Source organism: Thermobia domestica, chromosome 11 (genome assembly GCF_964235325.1).
Source record: "Thermobia domestica chromosome 11, izTheDome1.hap1.1, whole genome shotgun sequence".
In the NCBI taxonomy this organism is placed as follows: domain Eukaryota; kingdom Metazoa; phylum Arthropoda; class Insecta; order Zygentoma; family Lepismatidae; genus Thermobia; species Thermobia domestica.
This window is the reverse complement of record NC_137464.1, coordinates 59,341,745-59,362,618: the sequence shown is the minus strand read 5'-3', so window position 1 is coordinate 59,362,618 and position 20,874 is coordinate 59,341,745. Positions and strand designations below refer to the sequence as shown.

The following is a 20,874-nucleotide window of genomic DNA, read 5'->3' as shown; positions in this document are numbered from 1 at the left end:
AATGGGACCAAGATACTGAGTTTAACGTTGAATAATCTGACGTTCATTGACTCGTTGAACTTCTTGCCTATGGCATTAAGTAAATTGTCAAAAGCGTTCAATTTACCCGCAACCAAAGGCTACTTCCCGCATTTCTTCAACACCAAGGAGAATCAATCGTATATTGGACCACTTCCAGAAACGAAGTATTATGGTGCAGATGAAATGGCCGTCGAAGGCAGGAACAAGTTCATGCAGTGGTACAACGATCATCGTAATGACACGTTTGATTTCCAGAAAGAAATTATCAAGTATTGTATTCAAGATGTCAATGTACTGCGACAAGCATGTGTTTCGTTTATGACGTCATTTGAAGCAGAAACCAAAGTGAATCCCTTCTTGGAGACGATCACGATTGCAAGTGCCTCCAATTTAGTATTCCGCCGGAATTTCCTCAAACCCAACACTATTGGAATTCTACCGGCACATGGCTATCGATGGAGAAGTACGCAATCGATCGCTGCAATGCAATGGCTGGCCTACATTGAAAAAAGCGAAGGAAAACAAATCTTACATGCGGCCCGACAAAAAGAAGTGTTTATTGCGGGATTCCATGTTGATGGCTACTACCAAGATCCTGAGACGTTAGAGGAGCACATCTACGAGCATGCCGGCTGTTTTTATCACGGGTGTAAAGTATGTATTACTACTGGCCGTAATCAGCCCAGAAGACACCATGGAATTCCGTTATGAACGAACGCAACGCAAAAATGCAAGACTGCGTGAATTGGGGTATATTGTACATGAAATGTGGGAGTGCGAATTTAATCAGTTCTTAAAACAAAATCCAACAATGGCGACGTATCTGAAAAATCACTCGTACATGAACCGCAGACCATTAAATCCAAGAGATAGCTTTTTTGGAGGAAGGACCAATTGCGTGAAATTGTACCACCAAGTCGACGAAAAAGCAGGAGAAGTAATAAAATATTTCGATATTGTCTCGCTTTATCCTTACATAAATAAATGTTCTAAATACCCTGTAGGCCATCCTAGAATTTATCTACAGGGTGATGAAAATATACCACCAATAAATAAAATCAATGGTCTGATCAAAATGACGATATTACCAAGTCGCCATCTTTATCATGGTCTCCTGCCTTACCGATGTAACAAGAAACTACTCTTTCCACTGTGTGCTGCGTGTGCCGAAGAAATGAACCCAGACCCTACAGCAACGTGTACGCACAACGATCAGGAGCGATGCCTCACTGGAACATGGGTATCATATGAAATACAGAAAGCAATAGAATTAGGATATCAACCGGTGGAAATTTTTGAAATTTGGGATTATGACATTGAACAATATGATCCCATCACGAAAACAGGTGGCTTGTTCACGGAATATATCAATACGTTTTTAAAATCGAAAATGGAAGCGTCTGGCTGGCCCAGTTCCTGTGTCACCGAAGAAGACAAAACAAAATTCATACAAACCGTCCTGGAGCGTGAAGGTATTGCATTGGATCCGACCAAAATTGAAAATAATCCTGCACGAAGAAGTTTATCTAAGCTTTGTGTGAACGCATTATGGGGAAAACTTTCGCAACGTTCAAACTTTAGCCAGATCACAATTATTGATCGGCCGGAAGAATTTTATGAAAAACTCACTTCCCCCGACATTAAACTCCATCAAATTGTACCCATCAATGATACGATATTATATGCGTTCTGGGAGTACAATGAACATGTGCCTGTTCAAAACCGAAACACCAATGTCGTGTTAGGTGCATTTACAACATGTCAGGCACGTCTGGAACTGTACAAGTACCTGGAAATGTTGCAGGAACGTGTTTTATATTTCGACACGGATTCTGTGATATTTACAGAAAAGCCTGGGGAGCCAACCATTGAACCTTCAACGTACTTGGGATGCTTATCGGATGAGATGGAGTCTTATGGCCAACGAGCATACATCAAGACATTTGTCAGTGGAGGACCAAAAAATTACAGCTTAGAAATATACAATCCAGATACCAACGTCACCAGCTACATATGTAAAATTAGAGGATTTACATTAAACTACAATGCAGGACAGCAATTAAATTTCAACAAGCTAAAAGAAATGATAACAAATCAATGCCGTGGACAAGTCACCATCACTATCCCCCATAAGATATGCAGGACCAAAGACCATACCATCGTCACACGCAAAGAAGAAAAAATGTACAGCATCCAGTACACAAAACGTCGATTTAAAGAACTCAATTCTTATGATACGGTTCCGTACGGGTATGTTAAAAAACAGAAGATGGAACTGGAAAAAGAAGAAGATGAAGAAAAAACTGTAAACACCCAATGAGGCCGCCATTTCTTTTTTCCTTTTCCTTTTTTCCACTCCTTAAGAACAAAGCAGCAACACCAAGAAGAAAAAAAAACACAGTACCCAGAAGAGTTCATAAATCACTACCAACACCATCAGTGGAAGAAATGGTGTCATCTCGTATCCAAGGGGGAACCTTGACCATAAAGGAGCAACACCAAGAAAAACGCAGTACCCAAAAGAGTTCGTAAACCACCATCAGTGGAAGAAATGCTAGTCCCCGAGGAGGAAGATGAGCCTAAACAGATCCATCATTTACGAGTAAGTTTTATTTCTCTCTTATCAATATTGACTCGTTTTTATTGTTTCAGAAAAAAAGAAATTCATAAAGTAATCCGTTGTTTCTTCTTTTTCTTTACAGGATACGTCTACAACATTCGAAGATGATGATACGTCCAACATATTCATTAAACTAGATCCTGTATTTATTATGTTAATAAACTTGTATGAGAAGAGCACATACCTTTCGTTAAAATACAACAAGTTGGAAAAAAATATGTTTTATTATTTCTTGAAACCCTGAACACTTGTTTTCAAATAAATGGTAATCTTGAAAATTTAAGGTGGAAAATATATCCAAGATTTGGTTTAAATGATTAGTTTGAAAAATTAATTAAAGAATTTTTACTGTCCAAAATTTGGTTTTTAATTTAGTTCAAAAAATTGATTTGAAAACTTTCAAATGTGGTTTACAACTTTAGTTCGAAACTTGTTTTTAAAAATTGGTTCGAAAATTTTTTGTTTAAATTTTTTTTCGTTCGAAAAATTTTTGTTTATTTTTTTTAGTTTGAAATTTTTTTGTAATTTTTGTTTCGAAATTTTTGTTTGAAATTTTTGTTTCAAAATTTTTTGTTTGAAACTTTGGTTTGAAATATTTAGTAACAAACTTTTTTTGGTTCGAAAATTTTTAGTTTTGAATTTTTTTTTAGTTCGAAAAAATTTTAGTTTAAAATTTCTTGCACTCTGCGGAACCGTTTCGAAAAGAATCGGAGCAGTTTAGGTAAGAAAAAATCTGGCCACACTGTTTCCATTAATGAAGCGCTTACTGAGCGTTTAAAAAATCGCTTAAACTCACAACAATGTGTTATAAGAAATCTACAAGCGACACCCCTCTTTCACCATTGTTACTTCCAGAGACATAGGCTACTAATTCAAGGACAGGATCTCCATCAAGGTAAAAAAGCTGGTAATCATCTTATCTGTCAAAGAAAATGATAATATTTAATGTAAACTTCAGTACAATATCATGATACCAAAAAGGTTATTTAAGGATGGGGTTGAACCCTCCATGGGAACTTTAAGGATAACCATTAAAAGAGAACAAAATTCTAAAATCCAGGTCTAGGGTGGATCGTCGTCATAGCACTCTGAATGTCTAGCATTGGGGTGGGGGTGTAAGATTATGCGATTTCTATCAACCAATCAACATCGTGGTACCAAAGCAATCATCTTACCCGTAAAATGAAAACAAATGAGTGAGGGGTTTTCCCACGTTATACCATGTAATCTGTTCACCGTGTGGCGGGTCTAAGATCATGTGACCTCTGTCGGCCAATCAGAATCGAGGTACCAAAGCACTCATCTTACTCGTAAAAAGGGAACGAATTTCAAAAGTCACAGGGCTTAAGATCATGTGACCTCTGTCAGCCAATCAACATCGTGGTACCAAAGCATTCATCTTACACGTAAAAGGGAATGAATTTCAAATATCACATGACATTTGTCAACCAATCAGAATCAAGTATCAAAGTACTCATCTTACCCGTAAAAGGGAACGAATTTCAAATATCCCGGGGTCTAAGATCACGTGACATTTGTCAACCAATCAGAATCAAGTATCAAAGTACTCATCTTACCCGTAAAAGGGAACAAATTTCAAAAATCCATGGTGAGGGATTTCCCCGCAGGGTGACTCATGACGTCATACCACGTGACCTGAAAATTTGAATTTCCCGCGTGGGCGGGGCTTAAAGTCACGTGACCTCTCTCAGCCAATCAGAATCGAGGTACCAAAGCACTCATCTTAGCCGTAAAAGGGAATAAATTTCAAAAATCCCGGTCATAAAAGAGAGTGAGGATGAGTCATTCGGGCAAACGCCGGTCCCTACTACTAGTGAATTCTCAGAAATGTTGAAAGGAAAATGAGAAACCTATTATTTTTTCAGAATGAACATTACTTTTATTTCCCAAAATTTTACGTAAAATGAGTAACTAAAAAATAAAGTTTGCATTAAAAGTAAACAAGTAAAACACAACTTAGCATTTCAGTCATCTAACATTCTAAATGAATGCAATACGACATAGCATCCAAATAAGAAACTAACTCTATGGCTTATGGAACTCGGAAGTTCAATACCGCGTTCACAAAAGCTCTCCACCGACCTCTATCCTTAGCCAACTGGATCCAATTTCTATTTTGTATTCCTATCCCTGCGAGATCCATCTTAATATTGTCCTCCCATCTGTGCCTAGGTCTTACTAATGGTCGTTTTCTGATTGGTCTTCCAGTCAAGACTTTGAAAGCGTTTCTTTTTTCTTCCATCCTAGCTACATGACCTGCCTACCTAAGCCTCCTAGACTTCATGACCCTAACAATGTTTTGTAAACCATATAAATTATGTAGTTCCTCGTCATGAAGTTTCCGCCATTCCCTATTTCCGTTTCTTTTTTGTCTAAATATTCGTCTCGGGATCTTGTTCTCAAATACTTTCAGTCTATCGTTCTTCTATCAGAGTAAGCGACCATGTTTTGCAACCACAGAGAACAACAGGTATGATTGTCGTTTTATATATTTTAAGCTTTAAATTCCTTGACAGAATTCGCGACGACAAAAGATTTTGAACTGAATAATAACACGAATTCCTTACTTTTAATAGACATTTAATTTCTTCGTGAATATGATTTTCGTCTGTTAATACTGATCCTAGATATTTGAAAGTATCCACTTTATCAAAAGTATTATTTAATATCTTAACGTATCCATAATTTGCTGTATTACGGTCCCGACTCACTTCTATGTATTTAGTTTTCTCTGCATTTACTTCTAAACCCATGTTCCTGCAAGCTTTTAATAAGATCTCTGCATTTCTTTCTATTGTTCTCCTGTCATCTCCTATTAAATTTACATATTTAGCATATGCCATAACCTGGTGAATACCGTTCAACTCTAGTCCCTGTCTATCTTTTATTTTCCCTATAGCGTATTCCAGAACGAAGTTGAATGATAATGGTGAAAAAGCATCTCCTGGTTTCAGGTCATTTTCGACGTGAAAGCTCGTGGACAAAAATTTTCCTACCCGGACCTCACCTTGGGATTCATTTAAACATGCATCCAAATAAGCAAATAAATAATAGTATCATCAGTAATTGATAACATTGCTTTTAAAACTTAATATTATATTAAATAATTTATATAATAAATACTGTATATATAACAAATCTTTTTCATAGATCCTAAGAACAGTTATTAAGATTTAAACGCAAATATAGTTATTATTTATAGAAAAATAAAAGGATAGTTACTTGAATACATGATAGACACGCCTGAAAGATGTAAGCAAATACTTGCTTCTGATTGGTCAAAACTGGAAATTGTAAACAAATCCTTATCTGTGATTGTGCGAATGTCTATCCACGATATTTGAAGGGAATGTCTAGGAATACTTGTATATATTTTTTGTTTATACAATTTTATTTCCTTAACAGATTTTCAATATCATTTTGCAAATGGTTCATTAGAATTCAAATGTATTTTATTTTTTCTTTGTTAGTAACACATTGAGATCTTTGGATTGTGGAATTATGCAAAGATCAACTTCCCAGTAGAGTGATTTGTCCAAATCACTCATTTCAATCACAGTTGTCCATTTTTATGAGTTAATTTAGATACCTCTTGTCAGATCTAGCTCGAAATGTTTACAAATTTCATATTAATTAAAACAATATAGAATCACAATAGGATCTCTTATAATGGATTAACAGTTTTAAAAAAGCATTGAAATTGGAATGAAATCCTCTGAAAAACCAGCAAAACTTACAATAATATAACTTTTGCATCCACATTAGTACGAAACAGAAATACAAAATCCATATTTTCATCATACTATGCAAACTATATTTCCTTTAAGATGCCTATTAGCAGTGCCATTTGACAATATCAGATATTTGGAAACAAACTGCAAACTAAAACACTCACCTTTAAACGAAATTAATAATAGGGAATAAAGTATGTGTAACTTGTTTTTCTCTCATCTGAAATATAACCACTATAGATGCTATGAGGGCGTTAAGTTTAAATGAAAGGTATATCGAATGTTAATGTTCTCAGGATGCAAAGGGAAAATAACCATAACACAAATGTCGATGCATTTCCCCTAAAGCAAATGCTCGTATTACAAATTAGTTTTGTGGAAATAAAATATTTCTCAGTTCTCCATATAGTAGGGAATAATCTTTCGAAATTTACCTCGAGTCTTACTTCCGCGAATTTTTTATAGTCCGCCATTTTAGGCCAAACGAGGATACTTATTTCGCCTAAAATGGCGGACACAAATCTTATCTGCCATAAAAATTTCAGATAATTGGTTAGGCGAAACGAGGATTAGGCCAAACGATGCAAGATCGTAAGAAATTTGTTGTCTCAGTTTAAGCCGGTTTTACTCAATTATCTGATGGCCGTCTCTATATAAGAGTTAGTCTTAAAAAAAAAAAAAAAAACTTCCTGGCTATATAAGAAGTGACCAGACTGAAATCTTATAGGATTATTAGATGAGATTATGGATTTATATGTTCCAATTCTGTCGCAGTGCTTTTAGAAACAATAGCAATAACCAGAGTTGGCGTGGGTGAATGAAAACTTGACCCACGACCCACTGACCCACCACCCACCGTGACCCAAGACCCACTGACCCACCACCCACCGTGACCCACTCTGACCCATGACCCACTCTGACCCACCATCCACCGTGACCCACCACCCACCATGAACCACTCTCATCCACTTTGACCTACTCAGACTCACCAAAATCCATCGTCATCAACTCTGAACACGATCCACGGCCTCTTCTGAACTGACTAAAGAGTTTACACTTATAATAAAACAAGACTGTGAAATTGTCACTAATCGGAGTTTGAATTTCTAGTCAATCGCTCAAGCACCACTCTGTTACAATAACGGTGGATCTGACCTTTACGATATAAAATGGTAAAGTGTTTGTCAGTGAGGAAGTTGAAACAGTTCGAGGTGGGGAGGATTAGTGTGTGCCTAAAATATACTTGTACTAAGAGAGTATTCTTGCAGGTGTTAATTTCTGAACGCATTCCACAAGAAACTTCTATTCGCAGGAAAATATCCCTGTACAATATGGAAAAGGTTATGGTTTCTTAGTTCACAGTATTTTTCTCACAAAAGACTTGAAAATCAGTTGTTCATAGGGTATAAAGGTGCTCGGGTACCCTATGTGAGAGCATTTCCATAAAGCATGCTCATAATTTTAATTTGTGTAATCACTAAAACACCACGTTAAATTTAAGTTACAAATATACATAATTGCAATTATTATGAATATTTATTCAAAGTAGTTTACCTAAAGCAAAGAAGAGACTTACTAAAAATTAAGTACAAAGTTGAATAACACAAATAAGCCATTAGTAATACAAGTATACATTTTCCGTAACTCGTAATTTTCCACCTTAAAACAAAACAAATCTGAAATCGGATTTATTTCCTGTTGGTAACTTTTTCGTGATAAATCGTCCGCAGCGGAATGATGTCCATCCTTCAGCCAAGAAATAACTAGCTCGTCTATTTCGAGCTTGTCTAGCGGTCGGACATTAACATTGATGAGCAACAAGTTAGACAATGTTTGAGCACTTAGTCTATTTCTAATATCAGTCATCTGTAAATTCATAAGGGGAAATCCCTGTTCGCACTCTGTCGTGGAAATTGATAATACTTCTACCCGATTTCTGCAACTTCTCATCGACAATCTACTTGTTAGACTTAAGTCTGATAACAATTTTTCTTGGTCAGGTTTGAAATACTCAGCAAGAAGTATCATCTCTCCATCACCATACATCTTTTCCATATCGACCATGTCAGTTGGCAATGTCGTCCCATGTAGAACAGAAACTTCATCTACCACGCCTTTGATAGGGAATCTTTGAATAAATTATCAATTAAAGCCTGATAAACGATTACTTATTTGTTTATAAATCTAATTTTTGTAATTACACATGAAGGTTTGATACCATTACCAAGTTTCTTCTCCCGTCTAGAAAGCGAAAGAGAACGAGGTTCTTGGAAAGTGTTCAGAGATGAATGGGAATTTCCCTCCTTCTTCCCCTTCAATTACCACACTGCTGTTTGCCATGTGCCAAATTACGATGAATTTCAATTAAATTATCATAATGTTGAATTATCAATATTTTCAGTGGAAAAAATGATGAAATTTGAAAGTTCCAAATCAAGATTAGTAGACCGACGTAAAGGGAGAAAAAAGTGTAAAACTTTTCATATGATTATGCGTACAATCCAAACTTAAAATTTCCGTATAATTAAGCTTACGGTACAAATTTTATGACTATTTTTCTCACAACTTTATCGGTTGATTGCCCTGTGGTGTAAACGCTTCATATAATAAACATAATCTTCAGCAATTATTATAGTAGAAAGCAATGGATATATGAAGCCAAGCACTGTATTTTTTGTTTGATTTTTTTTTCTTAAATAACATCGATCGTTTTCGTTCATTTTTACAAACCAACTCACTACCAATTTTCCATATGTAGAAAGCCCCCCCCCCCCTTCCCACATAAAGGAGAATTTTAAAAAAATGCTAGGACACATTCTGTTTATTTTCAATAAAGAGTTAATACACTGAATTTCAGCTCCGTAAGTTTAACGGCTTGCTACATACTCGTTTTTTTCACAAAAAATTGCATCCTCACTACCTCATTAGGATATTATGCATTATAATAAAAGCAATATAACATCCCAATTTGGATTAAGGCCGAACTATATAGCGAAAGTAATTTCATTTTACTTTGCAATTTGACTGTGATGATCAGGCACACATAGTTAAATTCAATTTTTTATATATTACAGTGATTCAAAAATGTATTTTTTCCAGTAGTTAGCTCTAAAAACTCACAGGTCTCGAAAGCCAAGTTGTAGTATAAGTCCTATTGCTATTATTACAATTAAAAATATCAATATCCAAAAGTGCCTGAAGTTCTTTTTTCACTTGGTTAGATATACTCACTTCAGGTAAGTAGACAGAAACAAGTGGAAAAGGAAGGGAAATGAAGGTCTTGAAAGTAAAACGGAGACAAATTTACCAGTCTTCAGAAGATACTGTCTACAATGCAGTGAGCAGAGAGGGTCGGTAGATCATACTGAGTCGGTGGGTCGCAGTGGGTCATGGTGGGTGGTGGGTCACAGTGGGTCACGGTGGGTGGTGGGTCACAGTGGGTCATGGTGGGTGGTGGGTCGCAGTGGGTCACGGTGGGTTGTGGGTCGCAGTGGGTTACGGTGGGTGGTGGGTCACAGTGGGTCACATGCTGTTGACCCACGACCCACTGACCGACTCAGAAAACTTGACCCACTTCACCCACTGACCCACCGACCCACTGACCCACTCCATCTCTGGTAGTAACTAATTGAGGTAATGATTGATGTTACTGTAACTTTACGACATTTTCAACATTTCAATTTCGTTTGCCGTGTTCTGCTACTTACTAAATTTTTGTGTTAAATGTTGTAGGTGTGTCGTGCGTAACTTGTACTTCTACATTTCTTAGAGTTAGTTCTTAGCCCATTTACTTGATTACAGTAATGCCTGGTCTATTTTCAGGTACCGTTACATCTGTTCTGACTTCCTTCATCCGAATTTAGTTTGTGTTTATTCAGTTTGAAGTACTGAATCCCTTAAACCTCGTTGCATAATCGTGGGACATCGAATTAAAAATAATAAACGAAAACGTCCTATGTATTTTTATGAAAACCGAATTGATACCCTGAGTAGTTTCCTAACGTTAAGAATGATTATTCACTCCCAATTTCCGCGTTCAAGTCGAAAGCGCCTTGGTAAATTTTTTAATGACATCTTTGAGTTTTACGTCCCACGGTTATGCCGGCTAGGCTAAAGGAGACGGTGATGATGAGAAATGAATAAAATGGTGGAATGAAGAAAATGGGAACAAACGGGAGAACCCCGAGGAAACCCACCCACACGGTGTTTGTCCGCAAAGTTCACACCCACAAATTTCACTTGGATTGTGCAGGGTTTGAACCCAGGATCCCATGCCCCCGAGGTGAACGCTCTACACTGAGCCACCGCGACCCCTTGGTAAATTTCAAAGAAAACACAATGGTTTCAAGAAAATGTGGATACGTTTAGGAAAATTATCATTACACATATTTATTAATCCTTTAGAAACACGTAGGAGTTCGTGTGATTGTATCCACTTTCCACCTCTAAAGGGTTAAAGATGGTTGAATTCACTTGTTTGGTTCTAATTTCAGCTCTAGGGTAGAACTATAGCACTATTTCTTAAGACTCAAAGAAAACGCTCTATTTTAAAGAAACATTTACAGTGGAAAATGGTTTTGTTATTATATTTTGTATAAGTAAATACTGTGAAATTGAGGGATTTAATATAACAATTACTGCCTTGACTAATATTAATTCAAAAACCATAAAGAAAGTATACTGTATGTTTAATCAAAATCGGATAATATTAGAAAATTGTGTTAACGTGTATTAAGTTAGCTTCATTTTATCATGTATCTTTCAATCTCCAATAAGAGAACAAGAACTCTTACCCATGCCCCTTAAAGTGTGGTAAAGAAGGAAGGCTAGACTGATCTCGTAAGAAAAATGTTGATCGAAAGATAACGACAGATGTTGGATCTACGACTCTGTAAACTGTAGTCAAAAGGTATATTCTGATTACATTCAACGACATTTCTCGGTTGAATGAACATCGTTGGTCTCTTATTGAAGATATGCTAAAATGTAATACACTGCACTCACTTTAGCTCTGAAAGTTATTAAGGAAAATTGCTTTGTATCACATAGTGTGTATAAGGAAAATCTCATATTAAGATGAGATGAGATTATCCCACTTCATTTTTGACTTATTTCAACCGGTAGCAATTAGCATGATTGAGAATATCTAAAGTAAATATTTACTACATCAAAAGGCAATCGAATGGTAACGGCATTAATAATCTTAAGAACTTACTTTTATGCATACATTATCAATTTAAGGTAAATCTTATCTCCTTTTAAGCTTCTTCCAGGTATTCCGCGGGGCCGTACTACGCCGAGGGGACGCATTATTCCCAGTCATCATTTTCAGTGTACATATGTTGTTATCTGTCAATGACGCGATTTTGCAAGATGACAAGGAGGCAATTCACACTATTGGATCTGTTGAGGCGTGATTTCATTAGCATTAGGATAAACCTCACCTGGAATGTTCATTTTGCAGACCTCAACATTACCAAATGCTTGTGGTCACTTCTGGAACTAGAGTTTTGAAGCTTGATATATTATTCCATCTTTGGTGACGGAGCTAGATGACGTACTGCATGAAGAATGGTACAATACTTCTCAGAAAGTTACTCATTGTATATATATATATATATGCCCCCATTTCATGACGAATTAGATATATTCTGCACTCTAAGTACGAGTATAATTACACTCCGTAGTAATCACGTAAGTTGCATTTTCTTCAGGCATTTTCATTACCTTGATCCATCTGTATAATTCATGCTTTGGTGGATGAAATTTTATTTATTCATTCTCATGATTTTGTATCCGATTACCTTGCAATAGACGAAACTTGAAAACGTAGGGAACTCTGGGATAATATGTATTTTATTGACTGTAACATACTGATCTTATTGACTTAATTTTCGAATGTTTCACTGACATGCTATTGTGTCTTCTTTTTCCTCAAATGGATTTTGCTAAAGCTGAGACTTTGCACCATTGGTGCCCTGTTGAAAGAGGAGTGGTTGTGACTGGACATGTCTGCGCTACATACGGCTCTTCCTTTGATGGAAAATTAGGTACAGTGCGATAGCCAAAATAGAGGACCAGCAAAAGAGAATCATTGGCGGTGACGTTATGGAACTTCCTACATACATGAAAAGCAGTTGTATATATCTGTAATAATACCTCTTTGTTTAATGTGCTACCACGTAATTTTATTTCCATTTCTTCTCTTAATTACGTTTTATATCCATGAGTAGACCTGCATATAACCGATGCATTTTCAAACATAATTTTATGCTGTTCTTCCAGTGCATGTTGAACTAATGCTGACTTTTCTGGTTGATTTAATCGTTTACATCTTGTGTGCTCATTACATCTGTTTTTATTGTACGTCCTGTTTTGTTTAATGCATGTTAGGCCATATTCACATGGAATTGAATAAATTTTACATTGATGTTCTGTTAATGTAGCAATCTGATGATATGTGTTATTGTTAGTCACAACAACGAGAGAAAGGATCCGTCAACATGTATGTTATTTAAAAGGTGTACCTTTTTATTACGTATTATAATAAAACGGTAATATCAAGAAAAAAAAATATATAAGATCGATAAAAAAAATCTGTAATAAAGTAAACAGTAAGTTATCTGTAATAAATGTAGTGATTGGAAACATTTTAACAGGAGTTTTTATTTACATATTTACAAAGAGTTGAAGTCTCAGTGAACTATTCTTACTGGAACTATAAAACAAAACACTGAACTTCCCTCTGCTGTTTTAAGAGCCCAGTACACATCTGCACGCACCTAAAATGAGAATAAAAACTAAAATTAGGAATAAGATAATAATATGTTTAAAACAATATTCAAATTGAAGATCTTAAAACTAAAATTCAAGAACGTATAAATGAATTTTTAGAGAGAGAAAAGAGTGAGTTTGTTTTTCAGAGGCAAAGGATCTATTTAACATAATCTTTCTGTCACTTAGTATGCATTCTCTATCTGGAAGCCCTCAAATAGTGGTTTAGAGCATATAAAGAGTATACACAATGTACAAACTTGATGGTGATAAGTGACTTCAAAATCTAAACGTTTTTTGAAGGACACGTTCAATGGAAGATATTAAGAAACGCCAAGCAGAAATGAATCTAAAAGTCTGGTCCTAACAAGTTTCAACACGGAATATAAAATTAACTTTATTTGGTTCCAAATTTATAGAATTAAAGCTTACTTAAGAATGAACAATATAAAAAAGAGCCAGGAACCTGAATATATTTAGTACAAATAGTGGTTGGATCAATTCTGTATTTCGTATTTCAGTATTCGTATTTTTGTTTCAGTAATTGTGGTTAATAATCCATTTTCAGAGGCGAAGATATTGTATTTTTCCAGATGAAACTTATTTTGTTGTAGAGAAAAATATGGAAAAAATTCCCATTAAGAAACACTTGCAATATCATGAATTATGTAATCACAAAGTTCAAGGAATCTTTATTCTGTTTTATAAAACTATATTTTAACCAGTCATTCAGAGGACAGAGAGTTATGAATTAAAACTAAAACTGCAAAACTAAACTTCTATTACTGCAAAACTAAATTTCAAACTTCCGGAAAAAGTTATTAGAAAGCCTGAGTTTAAATAATGTGTATAACATGTTTTAGGATTGAAATAAAGTGTATATAAGCATTTCACAGCGAAATTTGTAAAACTTGCAATATTAAGAATGTAGTTTCTATCAGAGGTAAGTTACTTGAAAAAATGAAATGGTTACAAGTTATGAATTATACAACGCTTGGTTTTGTTCAGTGTTTTCCAATCTTTTTCTTATAGCGACTTCCTATTAATAGGCGCAATTTTACATGACATCTATTTACTGTTTTTTCTCTCCACAATCAAATACTAAGATACAGGCATCTTTTATCACTACACCCGAAATCCGTTATTTTAGGTATTTCTTATTATACAGTTTCACTTTCGTGTTCTTACAATTAGAACATAGACATTTAGTTTTACCATTGAGTGTTATTTACAGAAAACTGTGGAAATCCCAACATTTTGATCAGGCAATTAATGCATTGAAAGAAAATAAGTAAACTTAATATCATTTTATCATAAGTTTTTCATTCGTTTAATATTGTGAATTTATAACAAATAATTTTGCAATAAACTTAATATTACTATGCGAAAAGCAAAGTTGCAAACTAGATTACTGATGGTTTTATCAAATCATTGAAGTGTCTAAGTAGTAAGGTTGGAACAGGAATCGGAAGCTTCTGAAAAATAAAACTTCAATCCATGTAGACGTAGACTCTACATCACCCCAAGAGAGGAAGAAGCGTATGGTTCAAATATTGACTGGTTCTTGCAAACCCAGCTTCCATAAAGAGGTATCTACTTTTTAACACAGTAGATTTTGATGTTAACGAATGAGAGATGAGTGCCACCAAGATACAAGTCTGAATCAGCAAGACAGTTAGTTGGCAAAAGAAGTATCTATACTGAATTTTTGATCTCAAAACCGAAATACCGGCCAACAAGACGATTTAATGTAAGTTGAATTGGTCCAATGAAAGTATTTGAAATGGCAAGAAATAACTATTCATCAACGTGCAGTAGAGCACAGACAAGAGCCTGGATTTGTAACAGAACGCTGTTGATGGAAACTGCAAACAATGTAACACTGAGAACACTGCCTTATTGCTTACCGTTTTCCTGTAGGTATCGCTCTGAGAGACTAGAATTTACACTCTTCTTAAAATAACATTTATCCAGGAAGTTGTTTATGAATTTTGTCATGAAACAACGAACTTTCAGTCACAAAATATTGTTTTAAAATTTCATATCACAGAATTGTGTCGTAAGTCTTTGCAAATTAAGAAATATAGCAACAAGATGTAGACGATGGAAGAAACTGGTGGCAAGGTGGTCTCTTGGATCTGATGGCAAGGTGATAGGTGAAAAGAATGAGTAAAAAGCACACTGCAATTGCTCAAGAACGGTTTGGCTTTAAATACCATACCAAGTGCTTGTTCGCCATGAGTTCAAAGTCATTAAGACACGCCTGTGAGAGCACAGAGCAGTTTGTCAGTAGCTCGTGTTGTAATTACGACTTCCTGCGGATTTAGAATTAGAAGGACCAGATTATCCAAATTAAAGAAAAAATCAATAATCCCTAAGAGTTTGAGAAATAGATAACGGAAAGAGAATATGAATACTACCTTTCTTAGCAATACCTTTTAAAAGCCTAAAATATGACACAAGTACTAGAAACATAAACATGAAAATACTATGTTACTTCAAATTCGTCTTTTATACTCCATGATTGCAAATGGGATATATTGTTGTCGTGTAAAGATGTTTAAAATCCGAAAAAGACAAATAATTATTATAAAGCTTACTAATAATCGGATATAACAACCTTACATTACAGAAACACAAATTATCTTTCGTAATTCAGAATTCCATCCTTTCATTCCGTCTTCTCATTACACAAACATTTAATACTGGATTTATTAAATGGAACTCAGAACCTATTCAGTTTTATAAGTTTTACTACTAGGTTGGTGAGAATAAAATGTTTAATTTCACGTCTGTGGGAAACTCATCTCAGCAACACAACACAAGGATGAAATAAGATCACATGTCTAGCTTACAAACTTGATAAAGGTTCAAAAAAATAATAAACTGGGATACCCAGATAGCCAGGAGATAGTGTGTTGTTGGACACCATCGTACAAAAGTGCATTATCAAGAATACACAAGAAAGTGCAAAGTGTTTTGAAAGAATTAAAACTAGAATAATTTGCACAGCAAGCCACAAAAACATTAACAGTACGTTCGAGCCAGGAATGTAGAATGAACACACCATTTGCCGATGATTTGTCAGATCTCTTCCAGTGACAGCAATACAAAATTAGCTCTGTGGTCACCTACCAACATCCTGTTTAGAATGGCTTGTTAGGGACACCGTAAAAGCAGATTCTCAGAAAAGCGTTAATCAAAGAAGCAAAGACGAGTTTGGCATACAACGTACCCCTATCATTTGGTAGATCTGTGCAATTGAAAAAGTGAAACACATGAGCACCACATAAGTTGAGACCGGACAAGAATCGTCGTCTGGAGGTGTGCAGTTCTCTGGGTGTAAGATCTTGGAAAGATACTTGAACCACTGGATTGTTATAAATGATCAGAACAATGAGATCAAATTTTAGGACAATTTCTAAAACTGCAGAAAGAACTGTTACTTTTATAGTGGTCTATGGTAATCAATCATCCCTTTCTCTAGCTTCCAGCAATGGTCAACAGACGCAGTGTATTCACGTTGCATGACACTGCTTGCCCACATGTCGCTCAAAGGACAGTGCTGTAGCATCTTCATGAGTAGAAGTATCAAATTTCCTCACCATCTATATTCTCACGATATCTCTTCCATTGACTTGGCATGCCGATCACTTCTTCGGAGGGAAGACTATTCATGATGATCGAGTGGTGCAACGTTAAGTTGAGGACTTAATCGTATCGCAGATTACATATATCCTTTGTCACAATATACAATCATTTTCTGATCGACGGCAAAATTGTGAATTTGCAGGTGGTGACTATTTTGCTTAACCAATTTTAGTTCTAACTTCTTTTCTATTGGAAATGGCGCACCTTCTGCGGATATTACGAGTATATTCTCACTAATTTAATATAGAACACTGTCTATTACATTTATCATCATTATCATTTACACTAACCTCTGGATAAGCCCTGATAATATTAATAGATCTTTTGTATATGTATGTTGCTCCTTTCTTTAGAGGAAACATCGCCTTCTCTCCATCTAATGTGTAGACATCACGTTTGGCATTCGTCTTGTTGATTCCGATAAATGGAAATGGTACACCCAAAACGTAACCATACAAATGGACTATTACGTCATCTATATCTTGAGCTGTCGAGAAAAATGTCATGAAAATCTCAACAACATTGGATATGTATATATTTTTAAATAACAAATGTTACAACTATTAGTCTTTACTAAGTTTATATGTTAGAGTATTTCCTTGACAGTTAAAGTTTATTTACCCAAGCCTATCTGTAAATGGCATTTGATTACATTACACCCACTATATTCTGGGGTAATGTAATCCACTACATCCAATAACTCCCACTTTATCTTCACCAAGCTTACGATTAACTTAAATTACCTTTAAAATTTCCAGTATTTAGTTTAGAGCTAGGCTTAGAAAGCTCATTGACAACTCAGTCGTCCTTTATTGCCAGGTATGTTATCGTTTCTAACTTACATGTAGGTTCCCTGAGAGATATTTTTCAATTTCAGGTTTGGCCTTCAACTGATTTCAACCAAATTTAGCAGATTATCTAAGTAGTAGCATTTATACTAATTTTGGTCCAAATCTGTCTGGACATTCCTGAAAAAAAAAAAGAGTTCATAATTCAATATCGTCATTAACATAAAGGTAACCGATGGATGACCTGAAAGAAAGTTTATAGATGTTTGTTGCGGAAGTCAATGACATTTGTATACTTGTTTGATTTTAATTTGATTTTAGTTTAGCGTCACATTCAGCAGCGAGGCTATATGATACGTGAACCTACAGATTAACGTGGGATCCGAACCATATAATGGTCCACCGAGAATCTAGTTCAGATCTACGCCAAATGTGTGTACGCAAGCGGCTTTGCCACGAGTAACCCTTGTGAGGTTGTAATTGGATTTTTGGCTATATGTTACTTTTTCTTTATTCTGAATCGATTTTATAATTTCTTCTTACCTGGTTGAAAAGTGAACAATCCATCAAATAGATGACCTTTCTTTACTCTACAAGGTACACCTTTACACTGTGGAACGTCTAACTTCAAAAGATCTCCAACCAATCTCTCTGTGAAAAGAGAATAAGTGATGAATGTTTGTCAGATAAATTTAGAAATATTCAAAAATATAAAACTTATCATTATGCTTCATTTTTTACCTCAACACTTCATTAACAACTATATGATGTTTGTAAACTCCGTAGAAGTATAAATATGCAATAAACATATTAATAAATAAACCATATCTGTCACTGTTTTCCTTATATCTCTATTGTTTCAGATGACCTCTTGGATTATTGATATGTAAGGGAGATGTCCAGATAAACTTATTACTTAATGATATTCCTTATTACCTTTTGTTGCACTGGCTTTGTTGCTAAACTGACGATCACCTGGAAGTCGTCTCTTATTAAACGCTTATATATCATAGATACTTCCCAATACATTAAAAAGGAAACCCGTATTTTTTTAAAATTTATTGACCTCATTACATCAAGAACTTACGAAGGCATGCCTAAGAGGGGATTGTAATTTAATTTTACTCTTACATATTTTAATCACCCTGTCCTACTTCAATAGTATTTTCATATTTTGCTAGCAGCATCAAACTTCCTCCATTTACAGGTAAACTGGTACCCGCTTTCAATTTTATAGATGGTGTAGGAGACTCGGGTTCAATTCCGGGTGGGATCTGGTGTGATTAGAATCCCATTAGTCGATGCCTCATATAGCCTCGTACGATATATAAATCTAACGTATGCTGAAAGGGACGCCTTAAAACAGTACTTTTGATGCTTTCGGTCTCTGAATAGAGAAACTTCTAATATTAAGCTTTAAACACAGCACGACACTCCAATTGAAGTGTTCTTAATCTGGTTTTCAAATACTTTGCTAAGATTATCTCGGAATAATCAACTTTAACTATTTAATTACTAATATCTGCAGAATTATCCTGTCGGAATGAGACTTTCTGAATTAACCCCCATGCTGAAAGAGAGGTTAGGCATGATGACCTCTCTTTATTTATAATCTTTCATTGATCTGATCAATTGATAGGTTTTTGCCTATTAGTCAAAAAGTATTTTAACTTTTCCTTTGTCTCATTACATAGTAGGCGTACCAGAAGAGGTCGATTGTTTATAATAATAAACTAATTTTGCAACTAGTCGTAAGGGAGGAGTCGACGGTGTACTGTATTTAATGAACTCATTGATATCAAAGAACCACAACTTGTGATATTCTGTAGGATTTTAATAAGACAAGCTTTAAGAGGTGGTAGCGTCAATGAATAAAAGGTGTTTGCAATAGTACAAAAGTATGTGTTGAAAAGGACTGTCTGACATCCTTGAACTTAAATTCCTCTGCATGTACAAGACAATTCATGCTGAATGAAGCAATTCAAGAATTCCTGAAAAGTGAAACCAACATCTAACAACTGGAACTGTCATTTGAAACCGATGACAAATGCAAAAGAATGTATGATATTAGAACGCTCCTGACAATAGCGTTTTATTCCAACAAATTTCGGAAATCAGACCTTCCATGGCAACGGATATGAAGCTAATATGACATAAATATTCGAAATAAGGAAATAAATCCCACAAACATTGACTCAACAACAATAACCGCTATATTTAGAGCCAATTGAAATAAACTCACTTGTAAGGAAAATTGATTCAAGATGTATATTTTGAAGGAGTCTTTTCTGTGTAGAAGTTTACCATTTGTTTCCCTGTAGTCATCTAAAAGACGCTAAAGTTAAGCAACATTAAAGTCTAGCCAAATTGTATCTTGTTTCCAAGATAAACGAATTATAAACTAATTACATGATGATGTCCCTGAGTCAGGTCTTATCCAAACTCATCCAATTGTAATTCAATCTATTGACTACTGAACTGAAGGAATATCATGACTTCTATGAAGTAAATTAATCCTTGGGGTGAAAAGTATTTTACATTGTACTTCACTCACAACTATTTTCTTTAAAAACTTATATACTTACCAACTTGATCAAACAACTTCAAATTTATTTGAATAAAGATGATTATATATCCAAAACCTGAGTTGAAGAGTTTTTTCCGATATGTTGATCACACTTAGTTTTAATTTTGATTCTTCTGTAACTTTGATTTACAATAGGATAAAAACATCAGCTATCCTATTTCTTTAGAATCAATGAAAACAGATAGAACAAATAGAACAAATATTTTCTTATTTCTGATAAATCAACACTTCTATTCATTATTTCCATAAAATCATGCTGAATACAATAAATAATTTCCAATATTGAAATTAAAGTACACTTACCATTTTTGCAGCTTCTTGGTTGAAGCACAGCAGCTTTTACGAAAGCAGCGTAGAAACACAGTCCAAATATGTATAGAACTCTCATGTTCAGAAGTTTTACATCAGAGTTGTCTCTATACAATGATTTTTCAATGAATTTCATCAGAAATAATTGAGTATGACTTTCATTTTCAGTGTATTACTTGCATAATTAAGGTTTACAATGATGCTTGTCCATTTCGAGTGTGTGAACAAGAGAATCCTCACTTAACTACAACTCATTTTAGAAGATTTTGCAAGAATTACATGTATCATGAAGGTCTTTGGAAAGTATCAAAGAATTTTATTGTTGATTTTTCGATTGACCTTTTTTCTTTTCGCAATATAAATGTAATGAAA

The 20,874-nt window shown here is 34.9% G+C and overlaps 1 protein-coding gene across 1 annotated transcript; it reads right to left on the bottom strand.

Moving 5' to 3' along the window:
* Positions 1 to 13,088: 13,088 nt before the first annotated feature.
* On the bottom strand, positions 13,089 to 20,581 carry LOC145665143 (NPC intracellular cholesterol transporter 2-like). The gene is made up of 4 exons (XM_081732423.1): positions 20,497 to 20,581; positions 18,150 to 18,257; positions 17,109 to 17,305; positions 13,089 to 13,175 (listed from the first exon to the last, which is right to left on the bottom strand). Exons 1-4 carry the CDS (start codon positions 20,579 to 20,581, stop codon positions 13,089 to 13,091), a joined length of 477 nt encoding a protein of 158 aa, XP_081588549.1.
* Between the last annotated feature and the right edge of the window lie 293 nt (positions 20,582 to 20,874).